The following is a 22,342-nucleotide window of genomic DNA, read 5'->3' on the forward strand; positions in this document are numbered from 1 at the left end:
TCTTAATTGTTTAGATTTTTCCTATTTTTTGCAGATCTTAGAATGTAACACTGGTTTGGAAAGAAAAGAGTTTACAAATTTTTCCCTCTTTCTGTGTCATTAATTCTTCATGTTTTCTTCCATCTCTTAATAAGGACTGTCTAAGAAATGATGTTCTGGTAATGTCATCTCCTTTTTGCTTATGTAAAATATACCTACTGAACGCCTCATGTAGAGTTTACTGGGGAGAGAGGAAGAGCTCAACAAAACAAAAATCAATAGGGGATATGGGATGGAATTTTGTTTCCATTCAGAGGTTAGGTTTTCACTTGTTATATATCTTTTAAGCATACATTGTTATATATCAGAACTCGTTTGAGTTACACATGACTAATGCTCTCCATTTGGTATGAACTGGTATGCATCCTACTAAAGTCTCAAAAAGTTAAGAGCCTTTAGACTGTGCCTTAATTCAGTTCCTTGGTGACATAAGCTATTTCTCAGCTCTAGACCAGCTGCATAACACTTGGCTAGCCTTGGCAGAATCTCTCCTTCTTCAGTCAGTTAAGCTTTCAATGAAAAACGGTTTCTTCATAGAAAAAAATCTTATGATCTCTGTTGGAATGAACTCTGTTGCCGACCATCCTTCCGGAAGCCCGGTATTTCTTTCATTTATTATTTTTAATTTTGCTTTTTTTAAATCAGCAGGAGCTAAACAGATGGCTTTGCAAATTGCACTTTCATTTATATGTATGCATATGCATCTGCACTTACACTTTACACACTCATATATATATATATATATATATATATGTGCGTGTGTGTATATATATATATATATACATCCACAAACACAGGCTAAAAAATTGATCCAATGCAATTTAAATTTTCCTGAGTATAGACTTAACACTCAGATCTCGGAGCTGGACTTGGATAACTACAGATACAGGGACACTCAGATCTCCCTGGAATCCACAACTCAAATTTTTCATTGCTTCGAACAGACTGTTACCCCAGCAGGAGCACAAACCTGGGAGATGACCATGGATGCCTCTGCTTGTGATAAGACAGACAGCATTTTCCAGCTAGATGGTTTGCTGGAGACTGCTCACTGGGTGTCAAATGGGTAAAATAATCAAGCTCCCATTATTATGTGCCTGTGCAGTTTCTTGTGAGTTTCCTCATCTACTACAGTATTAAAACTCTTCACCAGCTTTACTGTTTTCTCATCAATCTTTTCATCCATTTCTTGCTTACACTGATTCTAGAGCAGTGTTACTGGTTTCAAGTAGTTTAACCAATTTTCAAGAAACCTATGCTTTAACGGCTCATCACTTTATTGCCAGTGACAGCACTAAAACAGCAGCTAATATTTTAATGTTACCAGTGACATGTTGCAGTTTTAAAAATGGAAGTATCATTATATAGTTGGCTGTTTCTTTTTTGTCATTTCTTCCTGCATGTGCAGTTTTTTCCAATCCTCCCTTCCTAACATTTTCAATTAAGGATTTGGTATGAATTGTCACAGAAAATTTTAATAAAGCTCAAAACTAAACAATTTTCATTTTTATATGCTGTGTCAGAAGTAGAGAGCTAGTACTTACAGGAGTCTTTCTCTTATAACATATTTCAAACACTGGCACTGTAGTAGCAACTATTCTGTTAAGAATGACGGAGAACATACTGGAGCACTGTTTTGTTCCAAGTTGGTGTGATGATGATGTGTCTGGGTCCCCAGTATTTCCACTCTTGTATTATTGCAAAATGCCATAATTAGATTAGTTCATGTATTATTACAAAAGAATGACTTGCCTTTATCCATCTTTTCTAGGGATAGAAAGTTTTTGGCGCTTAGCAGGCGTATTTTTTGCTGTGTTAACTGCAGTTGTGCAATTTCTACTATGACGTCTAGTGACTGCTGTTTCTTTTCTGTGGTTTCTTCTACAGACAACATTCTTGTGGTTTCTTCTGTGAAGAACTGGTATTGCTAATAAGAAGCCACAGGAATTATATTTCTCAGGGTTAGAGTTCACTATAATTTTCCTAAACAGCACTACATTTCTGAGTTAAGGCATCAATAAAAGAAAAAGAAAATTGTAACTGTAATGTCCTCTTCTCCTAACTGGGAAATACTCATGCAAAGACTTCATTCTCTATGTATCATGGATGTAGCTAGTGGTATTTCTCCAGACCTGGGACAAATATATGTATTCATATGGCACTCACTTTCCATGACCAGACTTCTGTATGTATTTTGATCAATTCTTCTGGCTGTAGTTGCTTAGGAACTATGGCTTTAAACACCACTAAAGATTATCTTTCTGAACCTGACTGTATAAAATGCAGGTAGCACATACAATCAGTAAAGTGTCTGGCTGTGCAATACATTCTTCTTTAGTAACTCTTGCAATGAATCTAGAAAAGAAGAGGATGGTATATTTAAAGTATTTAAACCAACAAAAATTATGCTAAAGACAAAATAAAGACAGATTCGTGAAAAAATAGGCACAGATGTGTATCTGTAGCAACAGAAACTTCAGAAACAGTAGCAATAACTAAAAACAAATAAACTAAAACAATCCTTAAATAAATTCCTACTTAGATAAAACTCTGCTTCCAAGAAACAATATCTATCCTGATTAAATCACCTCATATTCCGAGTATATCATCAGCCTTTAACTGAGTAGAACGCCTGTTATATATTCAAGTTTTCCTGGTTCCATGTGCTGTTATCTGAAAGGAATTTCACTCCATTAATAACTGCAACACAGTATGACAGAAAAAATATGTAAAATTTGCTGTAACAGAGTTAACATTACATGACTCCCTAATTTATTCAGAGTATTTCTTTTTTCAAGAACCTGAAGTACAGTTTTGTTGCGTTACAGGACTGGGAACAAACACACCATCTCAGGAAAGAAATATGAAAGTGTATGAGAAGCAAATAAAGAAAAATAAAATTACAGTAGGAAAACCAGAACTGATCTGACTTCTTTCATTAAGTGCTTTTATTTTTTTATTAGCACTACTAAAGTAACATTAGATGAGAACAAAATACTAATAACATCTCTCTAAAAGCTGCAAATAAAACTTAAAACTTTACCCTTGAAGCAGAAAAAACAGCAAAATCTTAGCAGCATAGTTAATCCATTCAGAAATTGATATTTTCCCCTGTACAGAACTATTATTTCCAATTTTTATATCTATATGCCCCTTCGTCTATGAACAGTTTGCCTTGTTGATGTGTAAATTAAGTTTGTGATTACATTATCTGTCCACACTGACAAGCTTTGAGGTTAATGTCCTCTGAATTAAATTTGGTATTAAACACTATCATCAGTTTAATACAAGGAACTAGAACTTCTGAGAAAGTGTTCTAAAAACAATTTACTTGAAAAAAGAAATACCAAGATCCTCACAGAAATATGAAAGACCAGAAAAAGAGAACTTCTCATTCTGTCATCAAATTTCAGTATTTGAAAAGGTTATGCTTACAAGAGCAGAAATATATTTAATATACTAACTTGAGTCTCCACTACTTGTTCATGCAAATTGCCAGAGTAATAGCAGCAATTTACTAAGTGAACATTCAAATCCAAATAAATATACCAATTTTACACACGAAGATTTGCATTCTTACAGTAGACATTTCTTCTATTTATATAGAATTTAATGACTTGTAATGAAATAAATAGAATGTCACTTAGCCAACCAAATTACTAAATTTTCTATTTAGTCTTCTTTAAAAAATATTTTCATAAAAATATTAACAGGCACCCAAGAAAGTTTGAATAGGTCAGGTTCAAAACCAAACAAACAGTATGGAGTCTGCAACAATACATTCTGGTTGATAAATGTACATAGATTTAAAATGTTTAAGACTTCACTAGCAGTTAATAAATGTAGTAACAACCACCTACAGCTCTGGAAGTCCCTGAGACATTTGCTAGATAATTAATATTCCTCCAATGAAAGGACGACTATGACTTAGTTGCACTATGGACTCATTCTCTCACATGTCTTAGGCCCTCTATAGGAAAAGGAATGGAAGAAGGGTAACCATACACAGAATTTCAAATTAACTTGCTAATAGCAATTACTATAATTTCATAAGATTTAACTTTTAATGATGTACTTTTAAGATGTACTTTTAATGATGTACTTTTAAGATGTACTTTTAAGATGTACTTTTGCACTATGTCACAGTGAGATACAACTCATTTACGTATACAAGTAGCCAGTTTGTTTTCCACTGAAACACAGAAAAATGTATACCAATCCAATTAAAACATTAAAGAACTACAAACATATCCAAAACCACTGCCATGAGAATCTTTTCCACTAACCAAGAATGTCCTTGGGTCAGAGCTTTGCTCCAGATTTAGGATAAATTCCCCACAGCAGGGAGCAGAGTCATTTAACATACAACAGCCAGAGTAATTTTGTGTTTTCTCTCTGAAAGTAATCACCATTATCCTGCTAAACTGCATCATGGACTTGTACGTTTCAAAGTTGCATGTGAATTGCATCAATCCCACTTCCCATTTCATCCCTTTACCTGCCTGTTTATGCTCATCTCTAAATCCAGTCTTCTTTTTTGCTACATGAATCTTGCTTACAGCAAAACTAAAAGCAATGAGTCCACATGTTTGTTATACAGGTTTAAGAAGTTCCTGCACATCAACCCTTATCACTTTATTATCACCTACTCATTTGAGATACGCCTACTGAAAACAAATTGTTTCAATGCAAGCTAAAATAAATTGGTATAAAACATCAACAATTGGTATAAAACATCAACAATTCATCAGAGCTTTTTTAGGTTACATTAAGAATGTTCTCTACAATTTGATTATGCTTCTTTTTTAAGATCTAAAATAAATTCCAGGTTTTGCATTTGGAAACAGGTATTCTCACAAATATGATTGATGGTGCTCCAAGTTTTCCAGGGAATTTAGTGATGCCTCATCCTATTCAAACATTGAATTCTCAGAGTCTTCTTATTTCCATTTCTATATAAACAAACAAAATTATTTGTGGTATAACTGAGAAAGCTATCCTTTTTGTAAATCCATGTGAAAAGTTTCCAAGCAAATGCAGGAAAATACAAAAAGGCTTTAATCATATAATCCTTCCTTAAGGAAGTTCAACTATCATCTGACTAGATCCAGTATCTTTTAGGTAAAACTATACAGCTGTTGCAAAGCCTGTAAACATCTACTCACAAGTTGGACAAATAAAGACAACTTCAATGAACTTTTCAATGCTTTATTAATTTTGTCAGGTAACGAAAACTTCAGTTTAAAAACAAAAATCAGAGCCAGAAATATTCAACACAGATCAAAACCAGCTTTAGTTAAATGAAAATTGCTACAGATGATCTATTGTTTTATCCTCACACACCGTTTGATAGGCTTTCTATTCTAAGACAAGTACTCCTGAGACCCAACACCCAGCAGGTTCCTGAGCAACAGCCCCTCCTCCCTGGCCAGCTCCCTTTAAAAGCTAAGCTTGATGTCATAACCTTTTTGGCTAGTTTGGGTAAGTTGTCCCCTTACAGCTTTTTGGGAAAATTAACTCTATCCCAGATGAAAAACATGACAGAATACTGTCCCCCATACTTGTCCCCCACTCACTATAACACAGATTCCATTTCTGTGGGAAACTTCATTGCTATAATCACTTAAGTAAATATGCACATCTTCTCTTCTTATTCCTATTATTTAGGAAATAAAAGCAATATTTCTTAACCAACTTCTCCATTTCTTCCTCTTTGCTTGCTTTTGTGTCCTATTTTTTTTTTCTTTAAATAAAACAAAGAAACCCCCCAAAACCCAAACACAAAACTTTCTGCCTATGTCACCTCTCTTCCTTCATATAGAATCTGCTAGCTGTGTATCACCTGTGATCTATATCAGGCATCACTGCCCTCTGACCAAGTGCATTAAGTAACATATCTTAAATCATAGAACCATAGAATGTCCTGAGTTGGGAGGGACCCATAAAGATCATTGAATCCAACTCTCAGCTCCACACAGGGCCAGCCAAGTCAGAGCCTGTGACTGAGTGCATTATCCAGAAGCTTCTTGAACGCAGCCAAGCTCAGTGCCGTGACCACTTCCCCTGGGAACCCATTCCAGTGCCTGACCACGCCCTCAGTAAAGAACCTCTTCCTAATATCCAACCTAAACCTCCCGTGTCACAGCTTCATACCAATCCTTCGGGTTCTATAGCTGGCTGCCAAAGAGGGATCAGTGCCTGCCCCTTCGCTCCCCCTCGCCAGGAGGCCATAGACCATGATGAGGTCTCCCCTCAGCCTCCTTTTCTCCAGGCTGAACAAACTAAGGGCCTTCAGCCTCTCCTCATAAGACTTCCCCTCCAGAGCCTCCACCATCATCGTTGCCCTCCTCTGGACACTCACCAATACCTTTATGTCTCTCCTGTACTGTGGTGCCCACAGCACTCAAGGTGAGCCTGCATGAGCACAGTGTAGAGCAGGACAATCCTCTCCCTGGACCAGCTGGCAATGCCGTGCTTGATGCACCCCAGGATACAGTTGGCCCTCCTGGCTGCCTGGGCACACTGCTGGCTCATGTTTAACTTGCTGTCAACCAAGGCCCCCAAATCCCTCTCAGCATGGCTGCCTCCAGCATCTGATCGATCCCCCAGTCTGGATGTGCAGCCAAGGTTGCCCCTTGCCAGGTGCAGAATCCGGCATTTGCCCTTGTTTAACTTCACGCTGTTGGTGACTGCCCAACTCTCTCATCTGTCCAGGTCCCTCTGCAAGGCTTCTCCACCCTCATTGGGGTCAGCAGCTCCTCCCAATTCGGTGTCATCTGCAAATTTACTTAAGACACCTTCTAGTCCATGTCATTTATGAAAACATTACAAAGAACTGGACCTAAAATAGAGCCCTGGGGAACCCCACTAGTGACTGGCCACCAGCCAGATGTAACCCCATTTACTAACACCCTCTGGGCCCGACCCATCAGCCAGATGCCTGCCCAATGCATTATATTTCTTCCAGTTGTATGCTGGACATTTTGTCCCTCAAGGTGCTGTGAGACGCTGTATCAAAAGCTTTACTGAAATCCATAAACATAACACCAACATCAACTCTTTTCCCTTGGTCAACCAGCTGGGTGATCTTCTTGTAAAAGGAAATCAGATTGCATAGACATGACCTTCCTCTCCTGAACCTGTGTTGGCTGTGACCAATGATTGTGTTGTCTTTCAGGCATTTTTCAGTAACTCCCAGTATGATTTTCTCCATAATTTTCTTCAGGCACTGAGGTAAGACTGACAGGCCTGTAATTATCAGGGTCTTCTTTCTTACCCTTCTTGAAAATTTGGACGTTTTCCAGCTTCCAGTCAACGGGGACCCTTCTAGATTCCCAAGACCATTGAAAAAGAATTGGGAGAGGTCCTGCTATGACATCAGCCAGCTCCCTGAGTACCCTGGGATGAATCCCATCAGTGCCCATGGACTTATGTGGATGCAGATGGAACAGCAAATCACCCAGAAGTTCAGAGTTCACTAGGAGTTTATTATTACCGCAGTCATAGTCCTCCATTGTGAGGCATCTGGAGTCCCAGAGCCCACTCACTGTGACTCCTTTCCAGAAATTTATTTCTAAAGGCACAGATAATGTAAATATTGCAGTTAAGCCTGAGACACAATAGTCAAACAATCTACTACTGAATCTGCAAGTACCATTTAGAAAAACAATCACATTTAAAAATTATTACATCTCCCTTTTGGCGCAGATGTGGCTTAGCAGACCGTTGTTTATTGTAGGCACACTGGATAAGGAACAAATAAAAATAATTACACATGGGATTCCTCAATTAAATTTTTTAATATGTCTACATACTTCTGAACATTTCAGGTTGATGTATCGTGAATTTCATCGGCTGGTTGTATTAAACTGTGCGTAATAATCGTCTGTTGGAAAATTTGAATATTCTTCTTCTTTAAGATAAATGTTCCTAGCAATAAATACAAAATTCAGTTAGCAAATGTTTCATTGTAATATCGAAGCAACTTGAGAAACTTAAAGAAATGTAAGACATAAACACTCATAAAATTCAGAATTATTAGAAATGGAATTAAATATAACTAGGTCTTTTTCTCCAAAATGGATGCCATGTCTCAATATAGTAGATTTTTCATCCTAAAATAGCTTTCAAAAATCTCTCACAGTGAAAAACTAGATTAACACAATTCTGAGCTATTGCTTTCATAATAGGAAAGCATTAGATACTGGAAATTCTTTTGCCAAATGTATGTATTCATCACAATTTCAAAAAAAAAAAGATAAAAAAGAAAATGAAGACTGAAAGGCTAGAAAACTAAATGAGCTGGTTTGAATTCTTCTTCCCCTTAACATATTGTCTTCCTCTTTTCCTATTAAAAGCAGATGCTAGACCTGTCCACCAAGTCATACCCAGTGGTTAGCTAAAGAATCATCTAGCTTTGTCACATGAAATGGAAAAGCTCCACTTGTGCCATTACCTTATCCTTGAGCTATCAGAAACTGGTAGTTCTACTGAAGTCACTGGATAACCATCCTTTTTTGTTTCAAAAAACTAAGGTAAATTTAAGAAACATATACTGTTTACACCTGATAATAAAATTCCCTGCATAGTTTTTTTTTTCTCCATTTTGTTATCTATAGAAACATTTTGTTGTCAGTGGAAGACTTAAGAATTCCAGCTGCTAATCCATACATGTAAGTCAATCACAACCATAACCTACTCTTTGGAGCTTCTTTAAATAGTACCGAAAACACCATTAAGTGGAATTATTGAATTTTTAAAAAGTAAAATCTTTTTAAAATTGCATTTTTAAAGTAACAAACAATACAAGTAAAAAACTCTCTGGAAACCAAGCTATTATGTTAATGGCAAAGAGTTTCCTTTAAAAAGAAGAAAACTTTTTTGGTACTTACTTAGATTTCTGCTCCTGAGAGAGCTCTGCATTTATATTATCTAAAGCTTGGCGGCGTTCCCGATTCTGTCGCTGTTGATGCCGCTCTAAAATCAACTGTGCTCTCGCGACCTGGATAGTTTGCTTGTCCCATTCAGCATCTCTTCTGCGTTCTTCCTCTTTTAGTCTCTACAGGAGTGAAAAATAATGTTTCATTTTCTCCTTGTTCAAAGATGAAACAGAATATAAAGTCTGAGTGGTAAAATCATCAAACAAACTTGCTTGCCTTTACTAAACACCAGGGGTAGCATTTGAAGTAAGGAGAAATCTAGGTAGAAATCCATGCATTAGTGTCCTGGTTCTGGCCAGGATAGAGTTAACTTTCCCCAAGCAGCCAGCACAGGTGAGCCGAGTTAGCTGTTTTCCACACCACATGGCATCACTCCCATGTAAAAGGGGCTGGTCAGGGAGGGGTGCTCTTGTGTTGCTCTGGGAAAGTCTGAGTGTGGCTGGGGTGTTGGGTCAGTCCTAGTCTTGATACAGTGTTCAGTGTTACTGTCTGGGTTGGTAAAGTGCTCTGTGTGGGAGTGTAATTTACTCTGGGCTGTTACTGCTCCTCTTTTGAGGTGATTTTGTCAGTAAACTGTCTTTATTCCAACCCACGGGAGGCTCAGGCTGCTTCTGCCTGGGGAATGAGCGAGCTTAGTGTGGTGCTTAGCCACTGCTTGGGGCTGAACCACCACAATTAAGTATGATATTGTAGAGGAGAAATCTATCCTTTTCCAGGTAGCAAGACTGATTCCTACCTCTGCACAAAGGAAGAAAATTAGGATCTGCTGCCTGGCAGAGGTTAATCAGTAAATTACTATTTCTCTTTGACACATTAGCGCTCTCTAAAAACCCAGAGCAGCAACACAGGAGTTGTGGGCTTGGCTTTTTTTTTAAGTTCTTGTTACCAAGATTCGCAACTTGTTGAGGTCAGAAGTTAGTAGTCATCGGTATGGCATATAATATGGCTAACTCTGCCTCTGACACCAGACAAACAGAGACAACTTGTTTTTCCCTCTGGCCTTGTATTACCACTTCCTCACTTCTTGTCTGACATTGCATTGAATGGATTCAAGAACCCAGGTCTGCAAAAAACCTCACTTTTCTTGGCAGGGCTCATTTTCTGCCAGCTTAACTACCTGAATGAGTCCGTTTTAGAGCCATAGGAGAGCCAGGAAAATGGCAAGTCTGTCTTTGACTTTAATTACAGATGTAGGTAAGACATAGTGTAGCATACAAATATTGTAGGTATTAAAAAATAAAATTGAACAGCTGCTCATTAGCTGCTATGCATCCAGCCTCTGCACCGAATGAGGAAATTAGCTTCCTAAATCACAATGCCCAGGCCTAAGCGCTCATGACTACCTAGGATAGGTAGATTTCTTCATTTCGTCTGCCTGCTTCCATCCACCTTTAAAGCAGCAATTATTAGCAATATTGAGTTTTCCTAGTGTAATTCTATCCCAGAGCATGGTTCATAGATGTGTGGGGTGGTAGAGAGGAAATTCTGTTGTACCTATGAAATATAAAATATGCATGAGCAGGATTCACCTGCTCTATTTGTGTTTCTCAAGTACCCCTGAACATGTGAACACTGCTTCTGCTTGCCTTGCTCCCACTCAGCTCCTGGCTCTTCCCCTGTGGAGCAGCCCATTCCTGCTTGTCCCCTGCAGGCAGCTCATCAAGTCTTAAACCCTACACTGCACCATGAAGCCTGGCTCTCAGGCTGTGCAGGACTTTGCTCCTCAGTTGGGCCACCATGGAACATGCCCCAGGATTTTTCAGGCCCCGTGGCCCTGGGCTCTACAGCAACCATCCTCTCAGCCCAGCTCCAAAACTCCAGCCCACTCCTGCTCCTTGACATTTCCCAGCTGCTTCAGAGACACTGCTCAGTTTGGGAAATAAAAGTTTGGGTAAAATTCAACTAAATGGAAAACAGTTTTATAATGGGACATGCAAACATTGTCAGGAATAGAGAATGTGCATGTAAGCTTAAATACCAGTTTCTCCAGAACTTGTTGCTGTTGAGAGTACCGGATTGCCATCAGCTGATCCTGACTCATTCCCTTCCATCGATCTGTGACCACGCGATGTGGACCAAACGAACTGATGGCTTGTTTAGGGTTTTCAGAAAGTAAGTCTCCTTGAAGGAGGCTGGAAATTTCATCCATGTCATCTTTCATTTTTTGATGTTTTTCCAACTTCTTTCTGTCAGCTACTTCAGCAGCCTGAATTCAGAGAAGGCAGAGAACTGATAGTTTTTCCAAGAGAAGATATTAACTAAGGGATGCAACAAAGCCCATCATAACAGCTTTCTTTCCAGCTTACATACAACTGTCAAGAGCATCTCATATGAACACTACAATTGGGGTCCTATTGGCTAAGGCTGGCAATATGTTTCTTTCATGTTGTCATATCACGCAGAGCAAGTCATTTGGGGAAAGGAAGAAAAAGCAAAATTAAATAAAAAATAATTCCACATTTATCCACATGCAAATACCAGATGATATTTGGAGGCCAGGGACAATATGGAAGAAATTTATGATAACAATTTACAATCTTGAATTACCAGCCATTATATATATTATATAATAAATCTAAGTGAAGAATATGCTTAAGCACAATGAGCAACTGTAGATAATGTTATTGTGGCTTATTTTGATGCAACTAAATAAATTTAAAGCTAATTCATACAAAATTTAGTTTAACCAAACTTATAGGATGCATGTAGCTCTTTGAGCTGTTTGCATAAATTGAACAGATAAAAATTTGGGCAGTAAGATAGAGAACTGGACTATGACAGATAATAAGACAGGCAGAGAAAGGTTCGTGTCATGTTTCAATATATTCCAAAGCATGCTAAGAAAACAACAAAGAGACATGTACATAAATACCACGGAGGCAGTCGAAGTGCCAAAACTGGTGGTCACAGAGAATCAATATAAGCAGTAATGACAAAAGCTACTGGTAGTAATGTTTCCACACATGGCAACAGAAAAGCAGGAAGACAGAGCTAAGATTCCTGCAGACAACAAAGTGAATAAATTCTTTCTTCCAGTGACTGAAACAACCTTGGAAGTTCGCTGCTAAAAACGCTTTGGGAAAACATCATTACTCATTGTACTTTTGCTCATCAGTGGCAGTTTTGGTTGGAATAAAGCTAATTTTCTTCACTGTAGCTAGTATGAGGCTATGCTTTCGATTTGTGCTGAAAACAGTGTTGCTAATACAGAAATGTTTTTGTTGTTGGGGATGCACAAGGAGCTGGGAGGGGACACAGCTGAGACAGCTGACCCCAACTGACCAGAAGGATATTCCATACCATATAACGTCATGCTCAGCATATAAAGCTCAGCATATAAAGAGCAAGGGGGGGGAAATTCTGAGTGATGATGTTTGTCTTCCTATCACCATTCCACAGGATGGAGACCTGCTGTCCTGGAGATGTTTGAACAACTACCTGCCCATGGGAAGTGATGAATTAATTTCTTTGTTTGCTTTTCTTGAGTGCATGGCTTTTGCTTTACCTATAAAACGGTCTTCATCTAAAGCAATGAGTTCCCTCACTTTTCTGATTCTCTCCACCATCTGACTGCAGGGGTGGAGGCGAGTGAGCAGCTGTGTGGTGCTTAGTTGCTAGGCAAGTTTAAGCCATGACATCACTTTTTTCCTTCTGTCTCTCCACATTTAAAAAAAGACAAACAAGCAACAACAAGCCCACCCCTCCAAACCTACCAAACCCCAAACCAAACAGACCCAACATTAATATACCTGGGTTCTATTGAAATCTTTAGTAGCTGCACAAACAGCACGCCTGTTTTCTTCTTCTTTTCGTTGTTGCTCCATACTCTTTTGGTCAATTTCAATCCTATTCTTGTCATGAAGGTCATCTAATTAGATTAAAATGAAGTTTACTCAATGTTCATGGACATGATGTGCCATATCATGTAAGCTTCTATAAGACGGAGAATGTGAGAGAGAGAGAAGCTACAGATATGGTAAGCTGAAATACATAACTATTTCCAAATCTCACTGCTGAAACTTTCCATTTTGGAATTTATTGTGACTGCTGAAATCAGTTTATTATGTAACCTATCCTGTCTTAACAGTTTGGCAAAGTTAACATGAAGAAGCATGCGAAGTATTGCATAAAAAAGAAAAATCAGTATTATTTTTGTGTGCTCTAGAATAGTAAAGATTGGACAATTTGGTCTGATAAAATAAACATACCATCTAGCAAGCAAAACATAGTTTTTCAGAATGCTCTGATACCTCATCTGAGTTGTAAACCAGAAATGAAACCTAGGTAATATTACAATCATACATATTTCTTAACCGAGGTATCAAATACATTACAACTTGTGAAGTAAAACCTGTCGCAGTGTTTCTAAAAGCTGAATAGTGAATACACCAAAATACTGCTGTTAGAATCTGACACAATAGGCTATACCGCAGTTTTGTCAGATACACCACAATCTAAAAATAATCAAAAAAAAGCAGCACATTAAAACCTTATTGTCTTCTTTCATTACCTGCAAACTTTTGATCAGCTAATGCATTCTTCCAGTCTCTCTGCTGCTGAAGAGACCACTCTCTGAACTGCTCCTTTTGAAATTTCATCCTCTGATCATAGTTTAAGTCTTCACCCATAAACTTCTGCAAGCCAGATATGGTACATCGAGGGTCATCGTCTGAAAGTCGAGCAGGTCTATCCTTCTTCAGGGCTTGTGGGTCAGACAGGTCAAATTCACGTCTTGTTTCAGGCTTCTGAAAATTCTTCTGATATTCATTTATAGCCTTATTTATGTTTCTGATGGCGTTTTTCTGTCTTTGTTCTAGCAAACACACAATCTTGTCATTTTGCTTCATTTCATTTGCTAGAGAAAAATGAACCCAATGAAAAAATAACTTTAAAATACACACGTATCACGGAAGTACACATGTAAGATGGAAAATAAAATTCCGAGGAGGAATAAATAGAATATAACTCTTCAAAGTTTTATATCCTAGGAAAGGTACCCTGGATCTATGAGTAACAGCCCAGCAAACACTCTAATGTTGTCAATATTTACTCATAAAACATTCCCACTTTTTTAGAAATCAATTTTCTTATCATTACAATGAAATGTATTGCCTTTGTTTCACATGCATATTTTTAGAACTACACAGGTTCATTTGATTAAAACTTGCATTAACATATGAAATGTATGGTATACTAATTCTTTCCATTCAGTTTTGGTTTACAGTTACAGACTAAATATATTAAGTTACTTACTAAGAAAAAAAAAAAAAAGCCTAAAATCAGGCACCCAGTGAAAGGAATATAGATCGTTGTTTCATAGCTCCACTAAAAGAATTGGCCGGCATTAACAGTCTTCAAAGAACTTTAAAAGTTCTTGTCTATTTAACCAAAATGCTGTAATTGATTTAGCTTTACAGAAAAATCAAACAAACAATAGCCCCACACAAAACTAGCCATTCTAGTAATTTAAATATAATTCACAAGAAAAAAAAATCTCTGCTGCCAGACTACACATTGGTTCTAGCAGTTTCCTAGGAGTCGGTCTGACAGGTATTTTGCCAGGAAAATCACAAGCAGCCATAGCAGCACAGCATGGAAGTTGGCAGCTCCGTTCTAGCTGTTCTTGAAACCCACAGGGAGCTCAGTCTGTGGGACCTTTTCACATGATACCACAGGAAAGCATTCCAAACACAGAGGGCCACAAAGGGTTTTGAGGTCAGGGGACATGGCTGAAATATTTGTGTGGCTATGTGTTCTGACTCAGCAATGGCTCTTTCTCACAGCCCCACTGGACAGGGCCCATGGTCCCAGCAATAACAATCATTAGAGGATTCTATATATTCTATTTAAAACTGACTAGACAGAACTTGGGCTTACTCTCTAAAAAGGGAAACAAATTTGCCACTACTATTCTGAAAAGAACAGTATTAAGTAATAAAGGTTTTTTATTCTTCAGATCTGTAAACAATGTTATTTTCAGTATTTTATAAAAGAAAACATTGTAAATTCTGGCCTATTAGGCAAGATATACTAGTATAATCATGTCAGTGTAAATGTTCAGGTACTAGGCACCTACTGCACCAATGCAAATGTATGGACACAGATAGGACTATGCAATATGGTATTGGTTTGTGTGTCTGAATTTAGAGAATATCATCTTGATTGATAGATTTATATAGAAAGAGCTATATATCAAGACTCAAGGAGATAGGCTCCATTTGGAAATAAATATGGCAGTTTGAAATACATGAAGGGAAAAAGCAAGCAGAAAGCAGATGGTAAATTACATCTGACTTCACAGAAATATCAGAGTATCTATGAATATACCAAGTTCTTCATTTCGTGCTTTTTCAGCTGCCTCTTGAATTTTCCTATCCTTGACCTGAGTATCCAATGCTTCTTTATCAACCTAATAAAAAGAAAAAAGCTTTTTAAGAGATTCTATGTTTGAACAATTAAAAATGGGGATTGTCACGCTATATTGATTCACAGTTGTACTAGATAAAAAGCCACTACCAAGAGTATATACACATCACTATTTAATGTTAAGTAACACAAAAAGAAAACCCAGAAAAAACGGTACTTTTGTTTGTTTACTTTGTTTTAATAACGATACGCATATTCTTGCACTGAAGGAACTCAAAACATCACATTTACATGACATATACAGCTATAAACATTTTAAGATGCATTACATGGAATATGTTTTTCCCATTAGAGAAAAAATTCCTATTTTATTCTTGGTTTTTTGTTTTCATTTATAAAGCACGTAAGCACTTTGACAGCCAAGATGACACAAAGTTGTAGTAGTTCAGATTTGAAAAAAAATATAGATGGTTGATTTAAATTACATTGAAGAAATACTGGGAAATGGGAAGATATTTTCCAGCTCTGATGGGGAGCAGGATTCATGTAGATGCCAAAACATAATACTGGATGCCATTTGAGGTACATGCAGACACCTACAAGGAGCTGACAGAATATTCACATCCCTGGAGAGTCGTAGCTAAGCAAGGCATAATACCCTAAGGCATATCACCAAATGGAAGCAGCCACCTACCTATTTCAGGCAAAAGAATTCGATCCCATATTTGTTGACAGACGATGACAATTTAATTGACAGAAACTTGGATTACTTTTTTTTTTTTAACTGGTGAAGTCACTTAATGTCTTTAAAATGACAATTCTTTAAGGATCTGGTAAATTATTTTGACAGTCTTTGTCTAAAAACTATTCAGATCAAGACACAAAGACTTTACCAGATTGTGGCTTGAAAGGTATGTTGTTAATGCCACAAAGAGCTACTGACTATACCAATCTGGAAAAGAGGTAAATCTGTAAGCAAGGGTGAAACTATAAAGAATTCTACAGGGTATCATTGTCCAAAAACGCTGGTGTCATGGGCATTAAATATTAACCCGTTTAGAGGTCTCTTTTGGGAAACTAAGCTTTCAGTGTAACTATAGGAAACATTGTTAAGAGAAATTCAATACGGCTTAATTAGCGGTAACAGTAATACAGGTAAATCAACGTATTGACCTGTGTGTGCAAGTTCAGTTACACTATAAGCTCTCTCCTGTTAGCATAGCTTTCACTTGACAAGACAACATCCCTAGTTTCATAAAGCTGCAGATCAAATTTTTAAGCATTAAAATATCAAATCTCTTACTATAGCAGTCTGAAGCAGCTGATTTCTATTTTATTTGTGCTTATGTATAATAGTTCATATGTAAAAGGAAAGTAATTTTTCATTTGGACTACTCATCTGAACTTTTTTGGGAAACTACTTATTTACTGATGATACATTCTTAAATCTGTAGGTGAAGAGAGCAGTATCTTCCTTTTCCATTACTCATATGAGGAAACAGGTACAGAAGTCAAAGTCATTTTGTATGTTCTGATGAATAAAATTCAACTCTCTTACTATACCCATCCCGCATCTGTTAAAAAAGCTTATTAGCTCCTTCCACTTATGTATATTGTTGGCTATATGTGGGCATCCCGTCCTGTTTAAGTGGGAACTTCTACTTCCTATGCAACTAAAATGACTCTTGCGTAAGAGTCATGAGAAATCATCTAAGGTGCTGTCAAAGATACAGTGAAGATATCCATACACTGACAAATAAGATACTACACATTAAAATAAGACAAGAGACAAAATGCATCACACTGACATCTGTTGCAATTTTACCAGTCCAGTGAAGTGAACGTAGTGGGCTTATTTTCACCAGTTCTGAATTTAGTTCTACACTAGCTAATGCTACACCACTTACACGTGATAAATATATGCATCAGCACTGGGTACTCAAAATACAAGCAAAATTAAACTTTATTGACCTCACAACACTCTCCCTCTGTGCAAACACATGGAGTCTTAACAGGAGCCTTTAGACATATTATTGGAAGATTAAATGAACTACTGCACCCAAATTTTAAATCTATATAAATTATAACATAATTTCCTGGCATTTGGGGCACAAATTCCATCAATTACTCTAGAAAAAACCCACCAGACTGAAGCTATCAGCCCCACAGAACTTCACAGACTGAAGAGCGCTCACATTCTGACATCGGCTCCAGGGAATATGAGACATATCAGTTAACTCCGCATACAGAAGCATGACCTGATGGATATGTCATACTTTGCATAATGCAAAATAGGGACCAACTGCAGGATGCCTTTCAGCAATAAATCTCTCAGAGATTGTGGCTGCTGGTCAGAATCAAGCAGATGAAAGAACTATCAGTAGCACAGTGAGGTAAACAACATTCTGTTTGCACCAGACTGCGCGAGCTCACTGCGCAGGCTTCTGGCTTACCCCGAAGCAAAGCATACTACCTGAAGTTAAACTCCTACACAAATATTGAAACACGGGGCTTGATCTCTCCTCCTATTAAGGAAAAACATCAAAACTTGCACCTGAACTCTACAGCAGAGAGACCCAAATCCCCCACCCGCTCCCTCAGGCACACGCACCCCCTCAGCGACAGCTGCCGAAGAGTAACCGTTGGCGACGCCTAGCACCAACTCGCTCCCACCAGCAACTTTCCCTAAGAGTCTCATCTCTTTACAAGATGCAACAGGGTGTTTTCTTCCCGCTTCTTCCTTCCCCCCACCCCTCCCCGACCTGGAGCCACAAGCGCTCGCAGACACGGGAATTTCTGAGGGGGCTTGGGCGGCTGCCGCCCGCCCAGGCTGCCATGGCTGCGCACCGCGCCCCCCCCACCCCCGTCCACGTTCTGGTGTGTCCTAAGGATCTCCCCCGTTATAGACCGATCTCCTCAAGACCACATCAGAGCGCTGTCCCTCCCAGCTGCGCTGCGGCCCGGGCTGGAGCTTGGGCCGCGCCCTCACCCCTATGGTCCGAACTCGTGCGTTGAAGATGCGGCTCTGCCGCTGCAGCTCCCGCTGCCGCCGCCGCTCCCGGGCAGCTGCCTCCTGCAGGTCTCGCTGCAGCCCCAGCCCTCCCATGACGCCGGAAAGGGAACCAGCCATCGGGGCCGTGCGGGTGGCAGGCAGGAGCAGGGGACGAAGCGGGAAGGGCGGCCCACACAACACTCGGGGTCGCGATGGGAACGGGAGCTCCGCCCTTCCTCCCTCTATCCCGCCCCCTCCGCGTGCGCGCGGGTGCGGTCGTCGTTTCGCGGCGAGGCCGGTCGGCGGCGAGCGCGAGGCGGGCGGCTGCTGAGGCCGGGGCGGGTGGCGGCAGCGCCTGTCGCGGCGGGGGGTGGGGGTTGGGTGGCGGCTGGGGCGCTGAGCGCGCTCGGCGGGAAATTTTTCCTTCTCCTTGAAGCCAAGCGAGAAAATAATAGTCGTTGGTTATTTAAATCCCGGGGGGAGGGAGAAGCGAATGAGCTAGCTGCCTCAGCTGCTCTTCGCTGGCTGCTGCGGGGATGGGTTACCTGAAGCTGCTGGTGATGAAGGACTTCAAGTCGTGGCGGGGGCATCAGGTTATTGGCCCCTTCATGAGGTTCAATTGCATCATTGGGCCCAATGGATCAGGTAGCAGACTGCGGGGAGGCCAAGGGAGGGTCTGGGGGCCACTGGTGGCCCTGCTTCTTTATTGTAACTATTAGGATGGGGGTGTCTTTTGAGGGTCTTTGTCAGGTCTTTTCTGTGAAGACCGCAGGCCTAATGGGGAGGAAGTGCTAGCAGTGCAGGAACAGGCCCAGTATGGCTGCCTTGAACAGGTGGGGATGGTGATAATGTGCCATTTAAGGTGTAATTGCCGACCATTGTAGAGGGGAAGGAAAGACTGTATTTGGCCTGCTTAAAATCTCTTTGTGTGTACCTGAGGGGGTGGCAGCACAAGGAAAGTTTTTCAGGCTCTTGATACACCATTGTGGGTTTTTTTTTAAGGGAAAGTATATATTTTTTCCAGCTTACAGGAATTTCCAGTTCTAGTTATGTGCTCTTTGCAGCCCTTTTAGAACGAGTGGTTTGCAGACAGTATACCTTGCTTTTGCCACTCCAGTTTGTAGTTCAGTTTACTAAGGTGACAAGATGGTTTTACATTAACACATTGACTTGTAAACAGTAACGGTTGAAAAACTGCTTCTTGATTGGAGTCCCTGGTCTTTTAGGCATGAATAAAGTCCTGTGGGAAACAGAAGCTTTGCAGGATGGTAGCTGCTCTGTAGTTTATCCCACAAGAGCCTTGGTTTGTAGGTGTAACCCCATGTTACTAACTTGTGGGTACTGGAATTTCAAAAATTTGATTCCCTTCTGAAAGCTCCATTCAACAAATGGAATTTTATCTTATATTTTCGGAGAACAATACGATAGGAGGTAGGGTTGTCCTAAAAATGAGCCACAAGGAAGGACTTAGCATCTGGTCTTGGCTTCTCCAGGCTGCTAGTGATTGAGTTTATGATTTAGATTTTTAGAACCTGTTGGTTCTTCACCTAACTAATTGAAGTGAGATCTATGAATGTAAGTAACTTATTTAGTAAAGTTAGAATATTCTTTATCCTCCTATACCCACTGTTCCATTTTCGAAAGTCTCACAGTTATGGATGCTTTCTCCAGGTGCTTGTCTAGTTAAATCTTCAGATTTAACATTTTACAGATTAACCCAGAGAGGAAAAAAATAAGGATATTGTGTAACCTCTGAATTGAGTTTTTTTTAGTTTGGGTTTTTTTCCCCCCTTTAGTATTCTTCCTTTCATGATAATTTGGAGAGCAGGTCAAAAAAATATTGCCAAAATAACGAGGTTGAAGGCAGAAAATAATTAAGCTGTCAACAGAAATATTCAAGATTAAAGGGGAAAAACAAAAAGAAGACTAATTCAATTAAGAGGATTTTTGTCTGAGGAGTATGATCAGGGAACATTGTTGCTCTGGTAAATGGATCTGGGAAAAATACTTGTGTGCTTTAGAGCACTGGAGTTATAGTGGAAAACTTTCAGTTATGTGACAGTGTGTTTATGCTGCAAACCTCACTGCATGCGTTGTGTAAAAGAAACTACCAAGTAAGGGTTATGACGCTGCTCACTCAGATTAAGTAATGACCTCTGATGCCTGTGTAAGAGAAAATTTGTTCAACAAAACGAAAATCAGTTTTGTGACGATTTTTATTACACTCAGGCTTGTTACCTGCTGCTGTGGTGTTACCACTAAAAAAATAATCTTATTAAATACCATATTTTTCCTCCATGAAGTAGAGAACTGGAATTTATGAAGACTTTCTGCAATTTTGTATATGCTTTTTGGTTAATTGTTAATCAGATGCATCCTTTCACTTCTGCCACGTCATACTTTTTTCTTTTTTTTTTTTGAGGAAAATCTAACATCATGGATGCCGTTAGTTTTGTGATGTGTGAAAAGACATCTAATTTGCGAGTTAAAAACGTTCGCGAGCTTATTCATGGAGCGCATGTGGGAAAACCGGTTTCTTCTACAGCTAGTGTGAAGTTAGTGTATTGTGAAGACGACGGGGAAGAAAAAACATTCTCAAGAGTTATTCGTGGTAGGTAGTAAGGGCTGTTGAACATACTTGCTGTTGTCTGATGTATAAAAAATGGAGACCCAAGAACATGCAGCTCTGACTTCAGATGCTTAATGTTCTTTCATGTTTGAGTGGATCAAGAATTGTAGTATTTCTTACTTACCATCACTAGCATTTTGGTAGTCAAGTGTTATAATTGAGAAAACATACTGGGTCGGTGTTAAAAATTTAAAGTACTATGCCTTCTTTGCAGTGTACTTTCATCTGTAGCTAGTCACTTGGGATATGTAGATGGTGTGGGCTGTAGAAAGTGGGGACTGACACCTTGCTGCAGGCATGAGCACTTGAGTGTCTGCCAATACCTTTTGGAAGTATGTGACTAGAATTTTCATGCAGAAAAAAGAAATTACTGAACTGACGGAGGGAGTAGTTGAAATCTATTTTCTTCTTTTAGGAAATTGTGCTGTTAAATTGTACCACTAGTTTAGCTCTCTTCTAGTAGATTTTTGTATTGTAGCCATTTTATAGTAAATTTTTTTTCTTTCCTCCTTTAGGTAGTTGTTCTGAATTTTTTTTCAATGATAAATCTGTCAGCCGATCTACTTACATAGCTGAGCTTGAAAAAGTAGGCATACTTGTCAAAGCTAGGAATTGTCTTATTTTTCAGGTGAGCATTCAAATGCTTTGTAAGAAAATAAAAGCTGCTGAGATTATTTCATGGGAGTACAGTTATCTGTTTGCCAGAAAAGGGGGCAGCCGTAGCTAATTTCAAGCCAGTACCTTTTTTCCTGACCTTGGCTAAGAATTGCAAGAATTATTTACAGAATGGAAACAATGGGGATTATGTGTACATGAATGCACTGTTAAGAAAAAAGGAAAGAAGTTCAGTGCTTGCATTATTTGGAGTATACAAGAAAATGTGGATTTCTGTTTATAAATGCTTACTGTATGAAATTTTGGGGGTGTTTTAAACAAGAAAAGATAATTTCATCTTAAAACACTCCTAGTGGTCAAGAGGCATGAAAACTCATAGGATTTAAAATTCTACTGGGTTGGCAGTTCACAAGTTTTGAATGACATAGGTCAGTAATGCCATATATTCACAATGAGTATGTTTGTTTCGTGGACTCTCTTCCTTACCATTGATGAGGAAGATTCCAGAGGAATTTACAGAAACTCTATGTATAGATTCTTACCCTCATCACTGAAACTATCTTCACAGTATTTGCCTGCTATATAAATAGAATAGAAATGGCAAAACTTACTTGCTGCACTTCACTGAAAACAGTGATTCCTTCAGATATGTGAAGATTTGAGCAGCTAATTAATGCACAAAGCTTATGCAGCCATTAGCTTTGGGAGCTTTTAATCTTCTAGTGCATTGATTTCAGCTGGTTTGCATTAGAAATTCTGAGT

General features: G+C 39.0%; 2 protein-coding genes across 2 annotated transcripts in view; one reads left to right on the plus strand and one right to left on the minus strand.

Moving 5' to 3' along the window:
* Positions 1 to 7,886: 7,886 nt before the first annotated feature.
* On the minus strand, positions 7,887 to 18,450 carry RIBC2 (RIB43A domain with coiled-coils 2; the record flags this gene model as incomplete). Its single annotated transcript, XM_084279059.1, has 7 exons — positions 7,887 to 7,968; positions 8,931 to 9,097; positions 10,957 to 11,184; positions 12,728 to 12,846; positions 13,489 to 13,833; positions 15,306 to 15,387; positions 18,334 to 18,450. The coding sequence occupies 7 exons, from the start codon at positions 18,448 to 18,450 to the stop codon at positions 7,887 to 7,889; spliced, it is 1,140 nt and encodes a 379-aa protein (XP_084135185.1).
* Positions 18,451 to 18,872: 422 nt separating this feature from the next.
* The window catches only part of SMC1B (structural maintenance of chromosomes 1B), a gene marked incomplete at both ends in the record, with an annotated part of 34,982 nt that continues 31,512 nt past the window's right edge, over positions 18,873 to 22,342 (plus strand). The window contains 3 exons of the mRNA XM_084268310.1: positions 18,873 to 18,981; positions 20,759 to 20,947; positions 21,481 to 21,593. Of these exons, the coding sequence (XP_084124436.1) occupies positions 18,873 to 18,981; positions 20,759 to 20,947; positions 21,481 to 21,593 (411 nt within the window). The remainder of the gene's footprint in view (positions 18,982 to 20,758; positions 20,948 to 21,480; positions 21,594 to 22,342) is intronic.

This window comes from Gallinula chloropus (assembly GCF_964237585.1).
Source record: "Gallinula chloropus genome assembly, chromosome: 1".
Taxonomy (NCBI): Eukaryota; Metazoa; Chordata; class Aves; order Gruiformes; family Rallidae; genus Gallinula; species Gallinula chloropus.